Raw genomic sequence first — 21,975 nt, forward strand, 5'->3', positions numbered from 1 at the left:
TTGAAAACAGTTGAATTTCTGATATGAATTTTAATATTTATGAAAATAATTCAATTCTTGCGTAGACTTTTAAAATTTTTAAGAATAATTACATTTTTCGAGAAATTGTATTAAAAATAATTGAAATTCTGCAATAAGTTTTATTATTTATAAAAATAATTGGAATATTGCGAAGAATTTTGTCAAAATTGTTTTTAAATAATTGAATTCTTTTGAAAATTTTTATTATAGGTATATACAAATTATTGAATTAAGAAAAATTTATGAAAATAATTAAATTTTGCAATGAATTTTAGTAAAATTTCTGAAAATAATTAAATTTTGTCGAAAAATTTTCCTTTTCATTTATAAAGATAATTGAAAAGTTGACAATTTTTTTTAGATTTTTTGAAAATAATTGAATTTTTGTGAAGAATTTTTTCAATTTTGAAAATAATTGAATTCTTGTGATTAATACTATTATTTCTGATAATAATTGAATTTTGCAATGAATTTTATTAAAATTCCTATGAAAATAATTGAATTTTGTCAAAGAATTTTACTATATATTTATAAAGATAATTGAAATGTTTATGAAAAATTTTTTTAGATTTTTTAAAAATAATTGAATTTTTGAATAAAAGAATTTCACTATAATTTTAAAAATAATTTAATTTCTGAATAGAAGAATTTTATTAATTTTGAAATTAATTGAATTTTTGTGATGAATTTTATTATTTATGAAAATAATTGAATTTTGCAATGAATTTTATTGAAATTCCTGAAAATAATTGAATTTCGACGAAGAATTTTGCTATTTTTAAAGACAATTGAAATGTTGACGAGATTTTTTTTTAATTTTTGAGAATAATTGAATTTTGCAATGAATTTTATTGAAATTTCAGAAAATAATTGAATTTCGACGAAGAATTTTGCTAATTATAAAGACAATTGAAATGTTGACGAGAATTTATTTTAAAGTTTTGAAAATAATTGAATTTCTGGAAAGAATTGCGTTAAAACTTTTAGAATTGAAACTATATATAAAGTTTAATAAAAATTCCTTAATTTTTCCTAACCAACTCTACTTTTCCTGACTTTTCCCTGATTTTCCTGACCTGTGGCAACCCTAAAAAGGAAGAAAAAGAAAAAGAAAGAAGAAGAAGTTAGAAAAATTTTTACTATGAAATATTTTTATTTGTCTGTACTGTAAATACACAAATGAAAAATGATATCGATATGTTGATATACACTAAATAAATATCCGGAAAAAGAATGACAATATTCTATGTACCAAAAGTAAAAGTGTGCCAATAATTTTTTTTTCTTACAGTTAAACATTACTTATCAACTATTTACAAATCTCTTCCAGTCAACAATCAATACTCGCAAAGCACATTGTGGCACTTAATCATTGAACTTTTAAATTCAATATTAACTCACTTGATATACCATATTTGTTGAAATTTTTTAAACCAAACTAAAAGGCAAAATTATCCAGATATGGAATATTTTTTGAAATCACGAAAAAAAAGAGAAAATCTCTAGTTATTATTTTTCAGAAAAAAATTTTTTTTCTTGTACAAAAATTGTATTCACAATCTGCCTACTTAATAACTATTTTTTTTTTCATTAATGGTACATTTCCACTTTTTTATTAAAAGTGAGTGTTTAATAATTGTGCTATTTTTAGTATTTAAAAATTTTAGAATAAAAGCTCTCATTGGAAAATTATTTAAAAAACATTATGCAAATTTTGGTAGTGAAATAAAATTATTTTAATTTAGTTCAATTCGATTGTTTTTCAAAAATTGTTAATCTAACAGCATGTGACTTTCGTAAATTTTTACAAAAGATACGATGCTGTGGGCAAAAGAAATTTTCGACTTATTGTTGCTTAGCTAAAACATGTTTCATATACAAACTTATATACAATACAACTTTTTTTTGCAACTCTAATTTTTGAAAAATTAAGACTAGTATTTAAAAAAAAATGTTCCGCCGATTCGTACTAATGTAGAACTAAAAGCAAATTAACTTGTTTGTTAATTTTATGGAAGCATTCAATTAGCACAAGCAAAACATTTTGATCATTCGTTTAATATTTTTTACTTGAAAATACAATTTTTCAGTAAAAACTTATTGGTCCAGTTTTGCACGAAATATTTTTTTGTATTTATTTTTTATTTTCGTTTTTGTTGAATTTGAAGCATATGTTAAAATATTGAATGGATAATCTTAGGAGTTTAAATAATAGAAAAAATGTATTTTTCTAAAAAGAGCACACAATTAAAAATTAACAATTATTCTCCCAGTATGTGCGTTACATTTGCTTTTGATTGAGAATTAGTGCCGGCCTTCCATTTTTTATCGACGGGCGCACCATCTTTTGATTGAGGAGCGTCGGCGTGATTCTTTTTTTTGTGACACATCATCGTTGATCTTGACACAAATGCTTTGCCACAAACATCACATTCATAGGGTCTTTCACCGGTATGTAAACGTTTATGAATTGCCATTGGACTAAATTGTGTAAAAGTTTTACCGCAAACATCACATCTGTATGGTCGTTCACCGGTGTGTGATCTTCGATGGCATCGTAGGGCGGCACGTCTCGCGAATACTTTTCCGCAAACTTCACATTTAAAACTCTTCTCACCTGTATGCATGGTGGAGTGAATTTTCAAATCGACACGCGTTAGAAAACCCTTTCCGCAAACTTCACACAAATAGGGTTTCTCGCCGGTGTGAATTCGAAGATGAGTGTTCAAATAGCTTTTGCTGACGAACATTTTATTGCAGACAACACAGGGATATTGACGATTATCCGTGCCGGAGTGAATTTTCTGATGACTCTTGCATAGGCCCTTGGTGATGAAACCTCGTCCGCAGACTTCGCACATGTAGGGTTTTACGCCTAGATGACGATTTTGATGATCGAGAAGTGATTGTTTCGTTTTGAAATTTTGACTGCAAATATCGCAGGGATATGGCTTCAGGTCGGAGTGTACCTGGAACGAAAATATTTATAGTGAAAAAAAAATTGATGATATTGATGATATTCTTGCAGGCTTTGTACTCGATAATTAATTTGAAAAAAGTATCTTTAAAATTGAAAAACAGTAGCAAAAAATTAATTACTGAAAAACTCAATTTGACGACTCAATTTATTCATAATTTTCAAATTAAATTAAAAAATAGAAATAATTCATTTAGAAATAATAGAAAATAATAGAAATAATTAATTAAATTAATTTGAATAGAAATTCAAAAATAGAATAATTTTTTTAAAAATAAATATTTAAATACCTATTTATTTTTCCACTGGAATTAAAATATTTTAAATAATCTATTTAAAATTTTATTAAAAATAGAAATTGAAATTAAATTAAATTTATTCAGTTGTTTTATATAAATTAAATTAAATCAACTAAACATTTGAATTCCGGTGAAATTTTGATTATTTAAAAAAACAATAGATAAAAATAATAAAAGAAAAGAAAATTTTATTGAAATAGTAAATATTCGAAATAATTAAATTCCTTCAAGAAATTAAATTAAAAATGCATTAAAAATAATTATTCAATTCTAATAAATTCTACACAAATTTTGAAAAATAATTGAATACCGAGAGGAATTTTACTATTTTCAAATATAATTGAATTTTGACAAAGAATTTTATTAAAATTTTTTAAAATAATTGTATTCCAGAAAAGAATTTAAATATTTTCAAAAATAATTGAATGCTTGGGAAGAATCATAAATTTTTTAATAATAATTGTATTTTCGAGGAATTTATTTGAAATTGTATTAAAAAAACTTGAAATCGTGCGATGAGTTTTGTTAGTTATAACAATAATTGAATGTTTGCTACGAATTTTATTAAAAATTTTTAAAATAATTGAATCTTGAGAAGAATTTTAATATTGATAAAAATAATTATGGAAATAATTGAATTTTTGCAATGAATATTACTAAAATTTTTAAAAATACTTGTAATCCAGAGAAGAATTTAAATATTGATAAAAATAATTGAATTTTTGCAACGAATTTTATTACAATTTTTAAAAATAATTGTATTCCAGAGAAGAATTTAAATATTTTCAAAAATAATTGAATTCTTGCGAAGAATTATAAATTTTTTAATAATAATTGCATTTTCGAGGAATTTATTCGAAATTATATTACAAATATTAATTGAAATTCTGCGATGATTTTAAATATTTATAAAAATAATTGAATTTTTGCGAAGATTTATAAAGTAAGAATAAATGAATTTTTCGAGTAATTTATTCTTAAAATTGTATTAAAAATAATTGAATCTTGAGAAGAATTTAAACATTGATAAAAATAATTATGGAAATAATTAAATTTGATTAATGAATATCACTAAAATTTTTCAAAATAATTGTAATCCAGAGAAGAATTTACATATTGATAAAAATAACTATGGAAATAATTGAACTTTTGGAATAAATATTACTAAATTCTTTAAAAATAATTGTATTCCAGAGGAGAATTTAAATTATTGCAAACGAATTTTATTAAAATTTGAAAAATAATTGAATTCCTAGAAGAATTTTAATATTTATTAAAATAATTGAATCCCAGAGAAGAATTTAAATATTTTCAAAAATAATTGAATTCTTGCGAAGAATTATAAATTTTGTAACAATAATTGTAATTTTCGAATAACTGAATTAAAATTATTGATAATAATTAAATTTATTCAAGAAATGTAATTAAAAATGAATTGAAAATAATTATTACATTCTAAGAAACAAATTATATCAAATTTTTTAAAATAATTGAATTTTTTCGAAGAATTTTATTCAAATTTTCACGAATAATAATTGAGTTTTATTATTTATTTTATGAAAATAATTGAATTTTTGCAACGGATTTTATTAAAAATTTTTAAAGTAATTGAATTCTAGAGAAGAACAATTTTTAAAAATAATTGCATTCTTTGAGAATTATAAATTTTTTAATAATAATTGCATTTTCGAGGAATTCCTTTGAAATTATATTAAAAATAATTGAAATCCTGCGATGAGTTTTGTTATTTATGAAAATAATTGAATTATTGCAACGAAAATTTTTTAAAATAATTCAATTCCCGAGGGGAATTTTAATATTTATGAAAAGAATTGAATTTTTACCAAAAACGTTATAAAAATCTTTTTAAATTAGTAATTTTTTTTGAAGAATTTCAGGAAAATTGTGTTTTAAATTATTTAATTCCTGTAAAATTTTATTTTTTTAAGAAAATAATTGAATTTCGAAAAATTTTTGAAAATAATTGAATCGTTTGAAAGAATTTTATTAAAATTTTCTGAATTTTTTCTAAGAGTGTTATTTAAATTTTTGAGAATAATTTTCTTATTTCAACTATTAGCGAATCCAAAGTAATGCAAATTGTCAAACATAGAAAAAATTAGCTTCTAGTGTAATAAATCTAAAAAAAAGTGAGTACGAAGCATTTTCTGGAGAAAGTTAAATAAAACTTACCCTTTGGTGTACAATAAGATAACTCTTGCACTGAAAACCCTTCCCACAGGTCGAACAATTATAATCAAATTGTCCAGTGTGTGTCGCAAAATGCTGTGCCAATCCAATTTTACTTCTGAAAGCTTTCTCGCACATTGAACATTGAAATGGTTTTTCCCCCGTATGCTTACGCATATGCTCCTGCAATTTATAATTTGTTCTGTACTGCTTTCCACATTGGGTACAAATTTTCGGCGTCCACTTCCGACGAACTGATTGCTTCTTCTGCTGTTCGTCGTCCTGTGTTTCCGTTATTTTTTCCGTCTCATCAATTTTCTCCTCCACAACAATCTGCTCGTCTATTGAATTAATTTTCTCCTCACATGTTTGCTTATGAATCGTCAATACTTCAACACTCGTGAAATAAAGACCACAAGTGGGACAATTACAAAAATGCTGCTCAAAATGGGGAATTAAATTATTTGGATCCGAGGCAGCTTCATTGCAAAATGGACAAACGTACCAATTCACTCCGTTTGCGTCTATTGTCGGATTCTCAAGAATTGAATCAAATAAATCCTTTTTCCCCTGTTTTGAATACTCAACAACTAGACAATTTTCAGTGTTCACTTGACTTGTTGAGGGAAGTTCCGTTACTGTCGTTGTATTTAACGATTCACTCGGAATGTTAAATGTTTCCTTTGTTTTGTGCGTTGTGGAAAAATCTTCTGTACTCACCTGAAAAATATTGCAGAAAAAAATATGTTAATTCTACTTTATTACTTACTTTCTGTTTTACTTCAGAACTCGAACCAGTTGAAAGTATTTAAAAATTATGAATTAGATTTTCATAACTTACGTTATTTTCAATAACACGAGTCGTTGACTCGACATTAAGGCTCTCTTGTAGCCTACGAAATTCATCTTTTACGGTAAGTGGTTCATATTTAACGCTTTCGCAATAGTGAACTATTTGTTCGCCACTGGAGTTGGGATTAATCGTCGTGACATAATTAATTTCAAGTGGATCTAAATGTCCCTGAACAGTTAAATTCCCAACCACTGTCATATCTCCTTCCAAATGCATCGCGATCTGATGATTTGAAACCTGTAATGTTAACACATATTAATAACATTGAATGTTAACTCAAAAATATCAAATTGTAACCAATTCTATTTTTAATAATCAGATTTTGAATTGAATGAATGAAAAAAAGAATTAAATTGAATTGAATGAAAATAATGTTTACTTCTCGAATATGTTCATCGACCATTCGAACTGTTTCACCATCGAGACAATCAATATCAGTGACTTCGAGATCATCATCTTGATGATTTATTTCTTCTTGTGTGACAACCTGTTCACCACCGGCTAAATCCATATCGTCCATTATTTGCATTGTGTGAATTTCATCATTCAGCTGATTTGTTGTTCCATGAGTTTGTATTTCTTCAATGTTTGATTGAATTTCAATATTTAGATGATGCTCCATATTTGCGTCTTCTTGTTTTGTGATTTCCTTCAACATTCCCGTGAACATTTCCTCAGTGTTGAGACACTTTTCACGAAAATCAAATAACTCCTCCAATTTAAATGCACATTCGCCGCAGATAACTTTTGGCAGTTGATCACTCATCGATACCTGCAATTTAAAATTAATTTTTAGTAGAATTCATTGTAGAACTAATTTTTAATAGAATTTATTTTAGAACTAATTTTTAAAAGAAATAATTTTGACAGGGCCAATTATTAAAAGAATTACTTCTGACAGAACTAATTTTAAAATAATTAGTTTAGAAAGAATTTTAAAACTAATTTTCAAAGAATTGATTTTAAAGAAGTAGCTTCAGTGGAAGAAAATTAATTTTAATACTTTATGATAAAACAGACTTTAAGATTTTTGCATTCTATGAAAAGATTTTACAGTCAAGTTATTTACGAGCCAAGCCTTTTTTCATATTTACATATTCAATAGATTTTGTATTAAAATTCATCACCGCTCCTTAATAACACAAAAAAAAACTCAAAATTATGTTATCAGAAACTAATAATACAGTGATATTTAGGATAACCCTAGAACACCCTAAGGATATCCCCAAAAGATCCCAGGGTTATCCTGAATAATCATCTCCCATCGAAAGGATATTTAGGATCTTGAGAATCAAATTCAAAACCTAAATTTGGATATACAAAAGACGGTCTGAAATTTAAGACAAAAAACTATTAATAGTTACCGAAGATTGAAAACAACTTGAAAAAAAAATTCATTTCTTCTTTTAATTTCTCACCTGTAGGGATAAGCAGGTTGTAATTTTTTTGTCGATATTCCTCATCTGCTTATCGGTATCGAAAATCGGCAAACCCATGAGGAGTTTCGTCGCACACAGACGACACAGGTAGTTGAACTCTTCAATGACGGTGGACATGTTAATGAATTTTAAAAACTAATTGGCCCTTATCCAACACCCGGTTTCACTCCAGCACAATTAAGTTTCACTTTACTATTTTTTTTCCCCACCTTTTTTTCTTTATTTTATTATATATTAACTTCTTTGTTGTAAGTAAAACAAAAAAGACCGACTTTTCTCGGTATTTAATCCAATTAAAAGACGCATTCCGGATAATTGAAAATTTTTACAAAAAAAAATTTTCAAAGCACTTATTTATTTATCTTGAAAACACTTTACTCAGATAACATTTACCAGACGATCTTTATACACTAAGAGTCGACACTTCGCTAAAATAATATTTCAGAGTTAAAGAAGATGATTTACGTCACAAAGTTTTAATGTCTGGGATGGAAGGTTCGTAACCAATAAAATAATTTATAGCATTCTAACCTTAAAGTAATGATTATAAATTATTTTAACGTTTACTTACATAATTTGTCATTATTTTAAATGGACACTTTGTATTATTAATGAACGACTAGATTATATTTAATGTTTACGCATTAAAAAATTGATTTTCACAGCAATTTTAAACAAAAAAATTGTTAAGGGTATGAAGACCCGAAAATCTTAAACAGAAACCATTTTTAAATAGCCGCAATAGTTTGAATTGACAGGAGAATATTTTTTTAACTTTGAAATTGAATCGACTTATTTTTTCCACCTTTGAATAAACATTTTTTGTTGTTTTTTATGGAGTTTCGATAAAGTAAGTGATGTTTACGTTTATTTCATCAAATAGCTAAAAGTTAGAATAATATTTAATTTAACCATTAAGTTTCGATATTTAATTTCCAAAAGTTAGAAAAATTATTCGAATTGTCAAAATTTGGAATAATTTATTTAAATAGTAAATTGCTTATTTAAGAGATTTTACGTTTTAATTTTCTTTGAGAAAAATATTTTACTGTTTATTGTATTTGGTGCCTTGGTGGTAGTTGAGCATGCCCATATAGCGAGTCCGTAAAGCATAGATTGCTACGGTAAGATCGGAGCAGTTTGAGAGTAGACCGGTGGGAAATGAGTCGATTCAACTCAGAGCTTGCTGTGGTTCGAAGAATTGTCGTGTGCGGCGTATGTTTTCATACTCAACCGAAGGACATCGACAATTCAGTCGGAAAATTGCTTCTGAATTAGTGAAAATATTCGAAGTATTTTTACGATTTAGTTCTCTAACAAAAACCCCTATATTGATGATTTTTCTGCAGTTTCTGAAACATAAAACGGAATTTAATGTGTATTCTTTACGTTTTACTACTTACCGAATACGCTGTGCTGTCCTACTGTTGGTCGAAAATCCGCTTCTTCTGCAGCATCTAAAAAAAAGAAAGAAATTAGTTTTTAACATCTTTATTTTAACTTACCTATTCATTGCGTCTCGCTGTCAATTGGAAATCCGCTTCTGCAGCATCTGAAAAAAGCTAAAAAATTAGGTTTTAACCTCTTTATTTTTTACTTACCTATTTACTGCCCGCTTCCAATGGAATACGCTGTCCTACTGTTAATCGAAAATTCTTCTTCTGCAGCATCTGAAAAAAGGAAAGAAATTAGGTTTTAACCCCTTTATTTTATACTTACCTATTCAGTGTCTCATCACTGTCAATCGTAAATCCGCTTCCAATGGAATGAAAGTTCTTTGCGCAGTATCTGAAACGAAAAAAAAGAAATTAGTATTTAACCTTTTCAATTTATACTTACCAATTCACTGTCCTACTGTCAGTCAGAAATCCGCTTCCAAAGGAAAAGAAAAAACTTCTGTAAACTCTGAAATAGAAAAAAATTTAGTTCTTAATATAATAATATACATTGTTCTACTTACCAAAGTACTGTCGTATTATTTGTCGAAAATCAGATTCTTTATAACATCTGAAATAAATGAAAGAAATTGTTTTTAATTTACATTTTTCTACTCACCTATTTGTCCATTGTCTCTTAAAAATCCGTTTCCATAAGTATTCATATCCGAAGTGTTGTTATTTGTTACGATTCAGTCCACCTTCTTGTCGCACACTTTGGCCCGTTATGTCAAACCTGAAGTCCCTGAAGTATATTCTCCTTGGCGGTGAATTATCATCAGTTGCGCTGGTAGTAAGCGCAGTGGTTACCCAAGGAACTGTTTACCAACTCGATACGGGTTTCGACGTTTCCTCGACAGATGGAGTCAGCAGTGTTGTTTACACTCGATTCCGATGGTAAGTGACTTCCATGCCTTTCGTTATACTTAAAAACAAACTATTTTAAAAGTCTTCTTTTATAAATTCCAAGTAAGTTGACACATATCACTTTCACACCACCAATGTACGAATATTTTTAATCTAGAATTTACCGGCTCTCTTCAATTTTAGTAAATATTTCAAATTTCCCGCTACTAATGAACCAATAACAAAAGGTCTATATTTCGCGCAATCGCAATGAGTATTTCTCACAAGAAAATCATGTTTTTCACGCCTGCGCAAATCTTGTTTACAACTTGTGAGCTTACCATACACATGACCTTTCCAAGATGGACGCAAGTGCCTGTTTTATTGCCTAACGTCTGAGTTGGATAAAAAAAAATTGAGTTCTTTCATCTCGCTCGTGACATTCCTCATCGTGAGAAAGTCGCCCTCGGTTGTTGTGAAATTCCACCGAAAGAGTCTCTTCTCCAATATCACGATAGTGTTGTGTACATCAAATGAGGATTTAAATCTTAAAAATGATTATTTTGTGCAACGAACCATCCACCTCGAGGCAGATGTAAATGTCGCGCATATTTCGCTCCATCTCCGCAGTGCAAAGCGTGGCACCGGACCGGGCGACCTGGTGGCGGGGGGGAGGTTATGTTTACATCCTGGATTTCAACACAGTGCAATTCAATAATAAGAGACATTTATTTTTGAAAATATAATTGATGTGAAATAATAAAAAAAAAGAAGAAAATAATAGTGTGTGCCTCGCGTGTGTTTTTTTCCCCCCTTAAACTAAGCATTGCGCATGAAAAATATTTCTGCCCTTGGCAATAGCCTATTTATCCGTTGTAGGCCGCTGCGTACGAGCCAGGGCGCGATATCCGAGTGTGTGTTATATGTGTATATATCTCTTTAGTCAGGAATAAGACGTCGCGACGAGTAGCGCACCGCAAATTGCGTTCGTTCAAGTAAACAGGTGTACAATAATACGCACTAAGTGCGACGTACGTCGCCTCGTGGCGATTCAGTTGTTTGCTTCGCTCTCTGCTCCATAACAACTTTGTTCTCATTTTCAAAAAAAAAAAAAAAAACGTGTCTGTGTGTTAACATTTAAAATCCGGAGAAAAAAGGAATTTTATCCGAATTAAGAATACATCAGTTTTTTTTTATTTTCCTTTAAAAGGGAATTGAGACTTTTTCCTGTTTGTGAAAGACGTAATGTGTTGACTTTATCCGTGACCTGAAAAAAAGTACTTGATCGATTTTCTGAAATATTTTTTTTCTGCTTTATAAATATTGACATTTCAAATTTTTTTGATTTCTTGGAAGAAACAACTTAGAAAAAATTATTTTAAATGTTTTTGTTATAAAATATTGCTAATATTTTCATAATATTTGATCGTATAGTGAAATTTTGTGTTATAAGAAATAAGTCGACTGGCGTCGGTCAGGAGTGACAAGAGAGGAAAAAAAAATCGACGCAAGGCGATTTTAGGCGTTCCCTAACCTCCGAAACGGGAGCATTTGATTTCGATCGGGTTGTAAAACTGGGAGGGGGGTGTGAGGAGGGTGAGACGCCCTTGATGCAACTCGCTGAGTGCTTATGCACCCGTGGTGGCGTGCGTGAGTACGAGTGCTTATTTACTTTTTACCCCAACGACACGTGTGTCTGCAGCCCTCGGCATCGCCCTTCGCTGCGCGGACGACGTCGCTTGTCGCTTCTCTGTGGCGTTTCTGGGAAGAAGAGCCTCCGAATTGAACGCGGCCTGCTCTGATCGTCCATGTTTACTTTTCCTCGGGGGAACGAACGCACAGGTATAGTAGAGTGAATGTAGAGAGGTTTCATTGATAGGCCTTAACGGAAGTTTCAAGTCCGGATTCTTCTGGAATTTGTCCTCTTTTTCACAGTCATTTCCGAGTTTCGAGTAGACATTTTTATTGCATCAGGCTCACAATGTTTTTTTCCCCCCTTAAGTTCACTCATTTCAATTGATTTTTTATAGATTAGATTATCTGCATTGATGTTTATGTTGTTACACCCTAAATGTGGCTATATATGTGGAATTTATCATCTTCATAAAAAAAAATCATTTTTACAGATGGTTGTGAACTGAATGGAATGTATGAGGTGCGTTTCGTCAATATTTTGATTGTCGAGGAATGATAAGTGATCGGATTTCATAAATGACGTTATATTTTTTTTATCCAAAGTGAATGACGAAAATTTCTCAAGTGTGTCAATGAATTTGCCAGCATGGGTTACTCTGTATAGGCTTGTGCGCTAATTGAACATTGCCGAGAGTAAAAACTGATGTAAACAAATAACTGAAACTTTTTTTTTCATACTTTTAATTATTGAAAAAGTTATTTGTTTATTTCAACACTTTCTCCGCAGTTCAAATAGACCGTAAATGGTTGACAGATGAAAGTTTTAACAATATAGTGTAACTTTGGTCTATATATCAGTGCTACTACAACAATAACAAGAACTGCTATTACTGCTAATATTGCTACTACTACTACTACTTTACTTATTCAACAATTACAAGAACAATATTACAAATAATACTATTGAAGCTAACATTGTTACAACTATTACTTTATTGCTACTACAATATAGTAAACAATACAAAATAGTAAACAATACAAAATAGTAAAACAATACAAAAACAAACTACTATTACTACTAATTTTGCTGCTGATACTACTTTATTGCTACTATAACAATCGTAAACAATACAAAATAGTGAAACAATACCAAAACAAAGACTGTTACTGATAATATTGCTGCTACTACTATATTGCTACTATAACAATCGTAAACAATACAAAATAGTGAAACAATACCAAAACAAACACTGTTACTGCTAATATTGCTGCTATTACTTTATTGCTACTATAACAATCGTAAACAATATCAAATAGTGAAACAATACCAGAACAAACACTGTTACTGCTTATATTGCTGCTACTACTTTATTGCTACAACAAAAACAACTACTAGTATTATTGCTAATATTGCTACTACTACTATTTTATTGCTACCACAAAAACTACTATTAATGCTAACATTGTTACAACTAATACAACAATAACAAGAACTACTACTGTTACTACTACTTTATTTCTGATAGAAAAACAAGTATTTTTACTACTTCTATTAAAAATAGTACTAACTAGAAAAACTAAAATTTTCATATACTGGACTAGTTTCTAATGTGCGGATCCCTATGGAATATGATAAAATAATACATATCAATTTTAGACCAGAATTCAAACATTAGCATGTGACTATAAATTAATTTTTAAAATATAAAAATTTTTGCATCTCACTGATAGATTATTTTTCTCTTAAAATATAAAATAAATTAAGCTAAGTTTTTGTGAATAACTCTAAGATATGATGGGTCTCATCAAATTTTAGAGTTATTCACAAAAAATTAGATTAACTTTGGATTAGGAAAAAAGATCATTTTTTTTCTTAAAGTATGAAATAAACTAAGCTAATTTTTTTGTGAATAACTCTAAAATATGATGGAAAATATCATCATATTTTAAGGTTAACAAATTAGCTTAATTTTGTAATAATATAGTTATAGGAATGTTACTATTCTGCAAAAATGACATTGACCTGTGGGAAATTTTCATTCACATAAATCGTGTGATTTTTTTTTTTTTTAAAGGAAACATGTGTCTATGTAAACACTAAATGTGTGTCTAAAATTGATAGATTATTTTATATTGAATTTTGTATGTATTCCCACATGGGAACCCATCAAGGAACTAGCGAAGCATTTTATGTGGGTTCTCTATATGTAATATACCATTATATGGCACATGTGAATGCAAGAAGTGAATATAAGATAACAAAATAATGCTACTACTAACAAATTGAAAACCATGACTAATTTCAAGAGTGAAAAGACATGTGTGTAATGTACTAGAAAAAAATAGGGAATTAATAACAATTACAGTATCGTGTGCGTATATACGTCGTGTGATAGTTTTAAGTAATTTAATATATATTTTGCTACAAATTAATCTGAAGTAGGAGAAAAATTGTGTTCGGAAGTTATACTACTGTTTATTACTAGTTACTTAATGTTTAGTATTTTATTTAATGTTTAGTATGTTATTCAATGTTTAGTATGTTATTCAATGTTTAGTATGTTATTTAATGTTTACTATTTTCTTTAATGTTCAGTATTTTATTTAACATTTAGTATTTTATTTAACGTTTATTTTTTATTTATTGTTTAATATGATATTTATTATTTAATAGTTAATTTAATGTTTAATATGTTATTTAATGTTTAGTGTATGTTATTTGCTGATTAGTATATTAATGATTGATTAGTATTTTTAATGAACGTTTAGTATTTTGTTTAACATTTAGTATTCTTTTTAACATTTAGTATTTTATTTAACATTCAGTATTTAGTTAGACGCATCTTTTGAGCCGTAATTGAACATTTTTCGTCCATATTAACCGCAGATATTAAACTTTTAAAAATCAAAAATTTTAGAAAATAAGACTTTTTTGAAAATTTTGTTGAAAAATGTAGAAGTAACTTTAAAATTATCATAACTTGTAGAGCATTAAAAAACACTTCGATTGACCTATTTTTGAACCTAATTCGATAATAAATTTCGAAATTATTGGTTATTTAAAAACCAAAAATTGTGGAAAATGATATTTTCTCAACTTTTTTGTTTGAAAATTTTTGCTTAACTATTAAACTATCATATAGGGTATCATATAGGGTATCTTATAGGGTATTTAAAAATACATTGATTGACCCAAGAATCAATCACTTTTACCATATTTTTTAAAAGTTATTCATATATTTCTATTATTATTATCTCTATGAGGAAGAAAAGTGTTCATGAAATGAGCATAAAAATTATAAAAAAATATACAACTTGACAGCGGTTTTTAAAAAATGTCATTCCGTATGTGTGTGTGTGTGTAAACATCACATTTTCATAAATATCTCAAAATCATGAAGAGCGATTGGGTTAAATTTTTTTTTAAATTGTAGATCTCATCTGCGGACATAAAATGAGAATACTTTGAGATAGATTAATAATGTTTTACTAAATTTTTTTTGGATTTTTAATTTTTGAAAAAAACGTTTTTTGCCCATAACTTTAAAAAAATGTTAGGACACCTATAAATGTTTTTCCATAGTTTTGTAGAGTTTTTTTTAGACGCATCTTTTGAGCCCTAATTAAACATTTTTCGTCCATACTAACCGGAGATATTAAACTTTTAAACATCAAACATTTTGAAAAATAAGACTTTTTTTAAAATTTTGTTCAAAAATGTAGAAGTAACTTTAAAATTATCGTTACCTACTTGTAGATAATTAAAAAACGCTTTTATTGCCCTATTTTTGAACCTAATTCGATAATAAATTTCGAAATTATTGGTATTTTAAAAACCAAAAATTATGGAAAATGACATTTTCTCAACTTTTTTGTTTGAAAATTTTTGTTTAACTCTCTGCTGATGCTAACGACCGTTATCGTCAAAAATCGTCATTCTGGACGCCTGGTGGGGACTATGGGAGTTACGTTCTTTGGCGATAGAGTGGGGATAAGTTAGCATCAGCAGAGAGTTAACTATTAAATTATTATAACTATTTTGTAGGGTATTTAAAAATACATTGATACGTATATATTTAAAAAATATATATATATATATATATATATATAGGGGAACATAGTCTAGGTCGGCCACCTTTTTGACTTTTGTTTATAACTTTTTTTTAAAAATGAATTTGGACAATTGAAGTATATGGTTGGAAAGTCCTGTTTAATAGGAACATTTTTTCTGTACAAAGTAAATTGACAGGTTTAAAAATGAAAAAGTTATAAAGATTTAAAAAAAAAAAAATTTGTAGTCCAGGTTGGCCATTACAGTCAAGGTCGGCCATGTTTAAAATTCAAAGGGCATTAATCGTTAAAAAATAAAATAACATGTTTGGAGTTACGGAAAATTGATTCTTTATTGTTTACAGTTTGTAACTTAATGAAATAACAAAATAATAACAATAAACAATATAAAAAAATAAATATAAATAAAAAAAAGTTTTGCACTAAAATATTAATAAAATTAAATAAAAATATTAATAAGATGATCAATTATATTATGAGTTATACAGAATTGCAGTTTTTGCAAATGAAGTAGCTCGTCCTCAACTTTGCGCATTTTAAACACATAGTGGCCGACCTTGACAGTAAGTAACATTACCGAATTGTTGTAAACAAAAAGAAATACGTTTCGGGATTCGATTTTTTACTTTGTTTTCCTTTCAACCATGAGTCCCACAAATTTTCTGCATACTTGCCTTGACGATTCAATTTGTTTTTTATCTTTTATTAATGGTTTTTCACATTATGCACAAAACTTTTTTTGAGCTTTTTTTGTACCGACGTCACAGAAAACACAATTTTCGATTTTCCGAAAATGTAATTGAACAAAAAGTTAGGTTTCACTAAGACAAGCTTCGACAAAAATGCGCGTAGGTGGCGCTAGTGAACTTGACAAAAAAACGCGAGTGGCCTACCTAGACAGTAGGCCAACCTTGACTACATTCCCCTATATATATATATATATAAATTATATATATTATAAATATATTTAAATATAAATAAAAAATAAATAAATAATAATAATTATTAATATTAATATATAAAATATATATAATAAAATTTAATATATATAATTTAATAAAATAAATAATTTTTAAATATATTTAAATATATTGATACGCAGTACGTTATTTAATGTTGAGTACATTTTCTAATGTCATTATTCAACATTTAGTAAAAACTAAAAAGACATTGAGAATTCACAAAATAAAAATTTAACTAAGATTGAGTGATAATTTTTCGCCAACTCAGATTAAGATAATAAATAGTGCATAAAAATTGTTGATTCAAAAACATTTTATTAAATTTATCTCTCATTTGATTCAGTATAGTGTATTATGTCTCAGAGAACGGTCAATGCATTAGGTGAGGTCAGTTTTGCGAGATTCTTATAGTAAATTAGTTTCTTATTAATTATTGTCACCAATAGATGAAAAAATTGTTTTTTATTTTTAATACTCGAATGTTTTTCTAAACTAATAAGAAAAATTATAAAATTTAACGATAAATGAAGTTTGAAGAATTTTTAAAAAAATTGGAAATATAATAAGTTGAACAATATGGAAATTGAAAATTATTTTTTTCCATTCAATAAATAAAATTTACAACTATATTTTCAAAAGAAAATAATATATGTTATTTGGAATTATTTAAATTTTATGCTAATTTTTTATTAGTTTTACTTAAAGTATTATCATTTTACGCGATAAAGAATCGAGTCTGTTTATTGTGTATGTGTGTGTATATAGTTAGAATGACGTAGTTTTGTAATTTTCTTAATAATAATTTTAGTTTTTCTCAAAAATATATATGTATATTCATGTTATAATATCTTGATTAGAAAAAAATATTCGATTACGTATATATTTTTGTTAAACTTATAATTTATCGCAGGGTAAAATTAAAATCAATAAAATATCCATTTTTTACAATAGAAATTTAATAATAATGATGATAATCAGACATTAATATGTATTTTATCATTCTATTGATTTATTATATCTATTATCGTTGTTTATTTTAAATTATTCTGTGAAAAAGAAAAAAAATATAATCTAAATGAGATTTATTCTGATTCGATCATTAAATTTATTAGTATATTTATAATCATTTAGTATAGAAGAATTGTTGAGGAAAAATATTCATTGTTGTGCGGTATAACGTTGTTAATATTAAGTTAGTCAAGTTTCTATCTATTAAAAATTATATTAAAATAAAATACGAAATAAAAAAAAAATTTTTAATATGCTAATATAATAATAATAATAATAATAAATATTAAGAGACGATCATTAGATTTTCTTGAAAAAAAAATAAATTCTAAAGTACATATTAATTATACTAAAAAAAGTTACTAGTATAGTTACTATGTTCTCTCTAAATTTAAATTAGTAAAAATGTTCACTAATTTGAATTAGTGACTGACTTTTTGCTTTTGAATTAGTAAATGTTACCAATAAATTAGTAGAAATTACTATTTATTAGTAAAATTTCCTAATTCAAAAGCAAAAAGTCATTCACAAATTCAAATTTGTATTTTTTCTTATAATTTTTTTAAAAATTTTATTATAATTTATTAGTAAATTGTAATAATAAATTTAGTGGAAATTACTAATAAATTAGTAGAAATGACTATTTATTAGCAAAATTTACTAATTCAAAAGCAAAATGTCAATAACTAATTCAAATTAATATTTTTTTATCATAATTTTTTTTTATTTTTATTATAATTCATTAGTAAATTTTACTAAAAAAATGAAATTAGTAAATTCTTCTAATAAATTAATAGAAATTATTATTTATTAGTAAAATTTACTAATTCAACAGCAAAAAGTCAGTCACTAATTCAAATTAGTAAACATTTTTATTTTTACTAATTCAAGTTTCGAGAGTTAACTTCATTTAATGAAAAATAAAATCACTTTGGATTTATTGAATATAACCATTTGAATACTTGCACAAAGTATTTAAATATTTATTTATTTATTATTTTGTTATTATTGTTAATGAGAATTTAATAAACACTAATGATAATAATAGATGGAACTTTAATTGCTTTTGAAAAATAATTCAAAGAAATCATTTAAGCGCAATAAGATTTTAACCTTCATGTTAACAACATTTATATATAAATATATAGGTATCTTTGTTCCAATTCTCACTATTTTTTTTCTTTTTTTGTCTTAAGAATATTAACTTTATACTTTGTTTGCATCAAAACCTAATGATGTTAAATTATTAGGGATAATTACAAATATTTAATTATCAAAATAATTATCAAAATATTTTGACTACAATAGTAAATATTTGGATTTGATTTTTTCCTTAGAACCGGGGGCTCGCTAATTTATTTATTAATTTATTCATTAATGAATAAATAAATAAATTCATACAATAATTTTGTTTTATTTTCATTACATTTGTTTTAGTTTCGTTGAGAATAAATAATTTCCAACTAATAATCTTATCATTATTATCGTAAAGGAGGAAAGAATGTTACTTTGTTAATTAATTTTCACTAAATTAAATGTTTAAATTTCAATATATCGACGATTTAATTAAAATTGAATATTTAAACAAATTTAATTTAATTTAATTTTTCAAATTTAAATTATTAAATTAAATTATAATTATAAATTATGAATTGTGAATTATAAATTATAAATTATAAATTATAAATTATAAATTATAAATTATAAATTATAAACTATAAATTATAAATTATAAATCATAAATTATAAATTATAAATTATAAATTATAAATTAATTTAATTTAATTTTTCAAATTTAAATTATTAAATTAAATTAAATTTCAATTCAAATTAAATTCACAAAATTTAAAAAAATTTTGGGGGAAAAAAACCTTTGAACTGAGTCTATATATGATTTTTTTGATTACTAATTTTTGTTTGATGAAATTTTTCACTCATCTTGAGTCATTATAATTTGATTTTATCTCCGCATTATAAATCACGAGTAGCAGATTGTTTTTCAACGAAATAAATTGTTTTTCTATTATTTTTTTTTGTTTTTAAATTTTGTAAATAATGTATTATACTTAGAAATTCATTTCAAGATTATTGGATAAAGATTTTTTCTTTAATTTGTAAATATAATTTTCGTTTTTATGTTTTGTTCTTAATTTTTTTTTTCCTTTGTTTTTCATTATTGATTTTACCTTGAAATTTTTTTTTATTTTAGAGAAAAATGACAATAAATGTTGTTGAAATGAAGTTTTGAAAACAAAAATAGAAAAAAAAATACTTTTTTTTCTCGAAAACTTCTTTTTTGTTTTTTTTTTTAAAGAAATTTGAAAATTGTTTTCTCTTCTCTAACATTAAAACCTGTTTTCTGTTTCTCAAAATGCCTGCGGCTTTGGAAATCACATTCTGATCTCATAGCTTGCTCTCAAATTCAATAGTTTGAAAATATTTTAATTAACTCATGAATAATTAATGTTAACAGAACTTTCAATAATATATATATTTGTATATACATATATATATATATTTTTTGTATTTTTTTTTATTATTAAGTTCCAACAGTATTTATAAATTGCACTCATAAAAATATTTATGGACAATAATCAATAGGAACTATTATTTCGTACGAAATAGAGATTTTAAAAGTCGATGCAATTAAGTAACTGTTTAAAATCGAATTAGAAACGAAGGGAGGGGGTATTTCTGTTAAGGGGGGAGTTTAAAATAATCCGACTGTGAAAAAAATGTCCCATTAGGTAACAAACCCTAATTTCTATTTTAAAAATTATTTCCTTGCTTCGTTTTGTTTTTCTTCCTTCCTTCCTTCCTTCTTTTTTTTTTCTTTTTATAGAGACTTTCGTCCAAAAATAAATAACGAAACACTATTTTTTTTCTGTTTTCAGATTCTACTAGTCAAAAAAGAAAAAAAAACAATTTTGAGAGTGTCAACGATTTTTAAACGATTTTCATCACGTTTTCGTCATCGCTTACAATTGACGGTATTCGACTCCGACGTGGGTCGAGTTTAAGGGGAAAGACGAATGTGACCCGTTTCACTGGTGAAGTACCGTGTAAATGGTGCTTCGCATCATATGGGAATCAGTGTCGTGGGGTGTTTACAAAAACGGGTTTCTTAAGCTCGACGACAACGACAATGTCCTCGAGCAGAATCCTGGTACCACCATCGACTGGCAATGTTATACGCTCTGGACATTTGAGAAAATTGAAAACATTAAAGAAAAAATATTTTGTATTACGTGAAGAAGCGCCCGGTTGTCCAGCATGCCTTGAATATTATGATAGTAAGAAAAAATTTGAAAATCGTCAACCACCAAAAAGACAGATATCATTGCACAGTTGTTTTAATATTAATAAACGCGGTGATATTAAGCAGAAAAATGTCATTGCACTTTATACAAAGGACGAGTGCTTTTGCTTGGTTCTTGATACGGAGAAGGATCTTGGCGATTGGCTTAATTCAATGTTATTGCTGCAAAATGGTGGACAACCTGATGGAGAACAACCGCGTCCTACTTTTGGTATTGATATTTTTATTTTTTTTCCTACTGGGAGAAGCGACACCCCACCCCTTCACTCTTTGAGATTCGGAGTGGTGGGGAGCCGCTTCTCCTGTACTTTTACGAACTTTTAAACACTTTTTTACGATTTTGGAACTTTTTGACAAAATTCTTTAATGAAATACTTTCCATATAATACAAATAATACATAATAAAATATCTAACAAAAAATATTTACAAATATAAAAGAAATTGATATTTTTCTAAAAAAAAAGTAAAATGTTTCTTTACTCTCCAAATGTGAATTAGTAAAAATGTTTACTAATTTAAATTACTGACTGTTTTTTGCTTTTGAATTAGTAAATTTTACTAGTTTAGTAAAAATTACTATTTATTAGTAAAACTATTTGCTATTTACTAATTCAAAAGCAAAAAGTCAGTTACTAATTCAAATTAGTAAATATTTTTTACAAATATTAAAATTTAGTGAGTAGAAATTAGCTTTTTTTCTTTTTAAAGAAAGGAAACCGGATTTTGCAGAGATTTTCAAAAATGAAAATTTGAAATTGTTGAATATTGATTGTAAAAGTTATGCCTAGTGGAGAATAGAAGTCGAATGTAAAAAAGAAGAAGATCCACTTCTGAGGAGTGTGTGTATACCTGCATGACATTATAAGTCTTTGCTGGTTAAATTGTTCGTAATAAACTAGAATTATTTTCTGTTCTCAG

General features: G+C 26.6%; 2 protein-coding genes across 8 annotated transcripts in view; one reads left to right on the forward strand and one right to left on the reverse strand.

Annotated features, from left to right (window-relative positions):
* Window positions 1–1,709: 1,709 nt before the first annotated feature.
* On the reverse strand, window positions 1,710–8,853 carry LOC122504286 (zinc finger protein 260-like). 3 transcript variants are annotated; one of them, XM_043615326.1, is made up of 6 exons: window positions 8,798–8,853; window positions 7,759–8,207; window positions 6,720–7,112; window positions 6,329–6,577; window positions 5,491–6,207; window positions 1,710–2,990 (listed from the first exon to the last, which is right to left on the reverse strand). In XM_043615326.1, the coding sequence occupies exons 2-6, from the start codon at window positions 7,894–7,896 to the stop codon at window positions 2,283–2,285; spliced, it is 2,205 nt and encodes a 734-aa protein (XP_043471261.1). In that variant the 5' UTR covers window positions 7,897–8,207; window positions 8,798–8,853; the 3' UTR covers window positions 1,710–2,282. The 3 variants fall into 3 exon arrangements, with proteins under 3 accessions (XP_043471261.1, XP_043471259.1, XP_043471260.1); XM_043615324.1 differs by lacking the exon at window positions 8,798–8,853 and adding an exon at window positions 8,351–8,489; XM_043615325.1 differs by lacking the exon at window positions 8,798–8,853 and adding an exon at window positions 8,351–8,461 and having other exon boundaries at window positions 7,759–8,262.
* A 1,535-nt stretch (window positions 8,854–10,388) lies between these two features.
* LOC122504309 (insulin receptor substrate 1) overlaps window positions 10,389–21,975 on the forward strand; it is a 35,676-nt gene continuing 24,089 nt past the window's right edge. For 2 of the 5 annotated variants that reach the window (XM_043615366.1, XM_043615367.1), the window contains exons 1-2: window positions 10,389–11,903; window positions 20,632–21,267. In XM_043615366.1, the coding sequence (XP_043471301.1) occupies window positions 20,883–21,267 (385 nt within the window). In that variant the 5' untranslated portion in view covers window positions 10,389–11,903; window positions 20,632–20,882. The remainder of the gene's footprint in view (window positions 11,904–20,631; window positions 21,268–21,975) is intronic. The other 3 variants (XM_043615368.1, XM_043615369.1, XM_043615370.1) reach the window with 3 other exon arrangements.

The sequence above is a fragment of the Leptopilina heterotoma genome, unplaced genomic scaffold (genome assembly GCF_015476425.1).
Source record: "Leptopilina heterotoma isolate Lh14 unplaced genomic scaffold, ASM1547642v1 Lhet_287, whole genome shotgun sequence".
Lineage (NCBI taxonomy): Eukaryota > Metazoa > Arthropoda > Insecta > Hymenoptera > Figitidae > Leptopilina > Leptopilina heterotoma.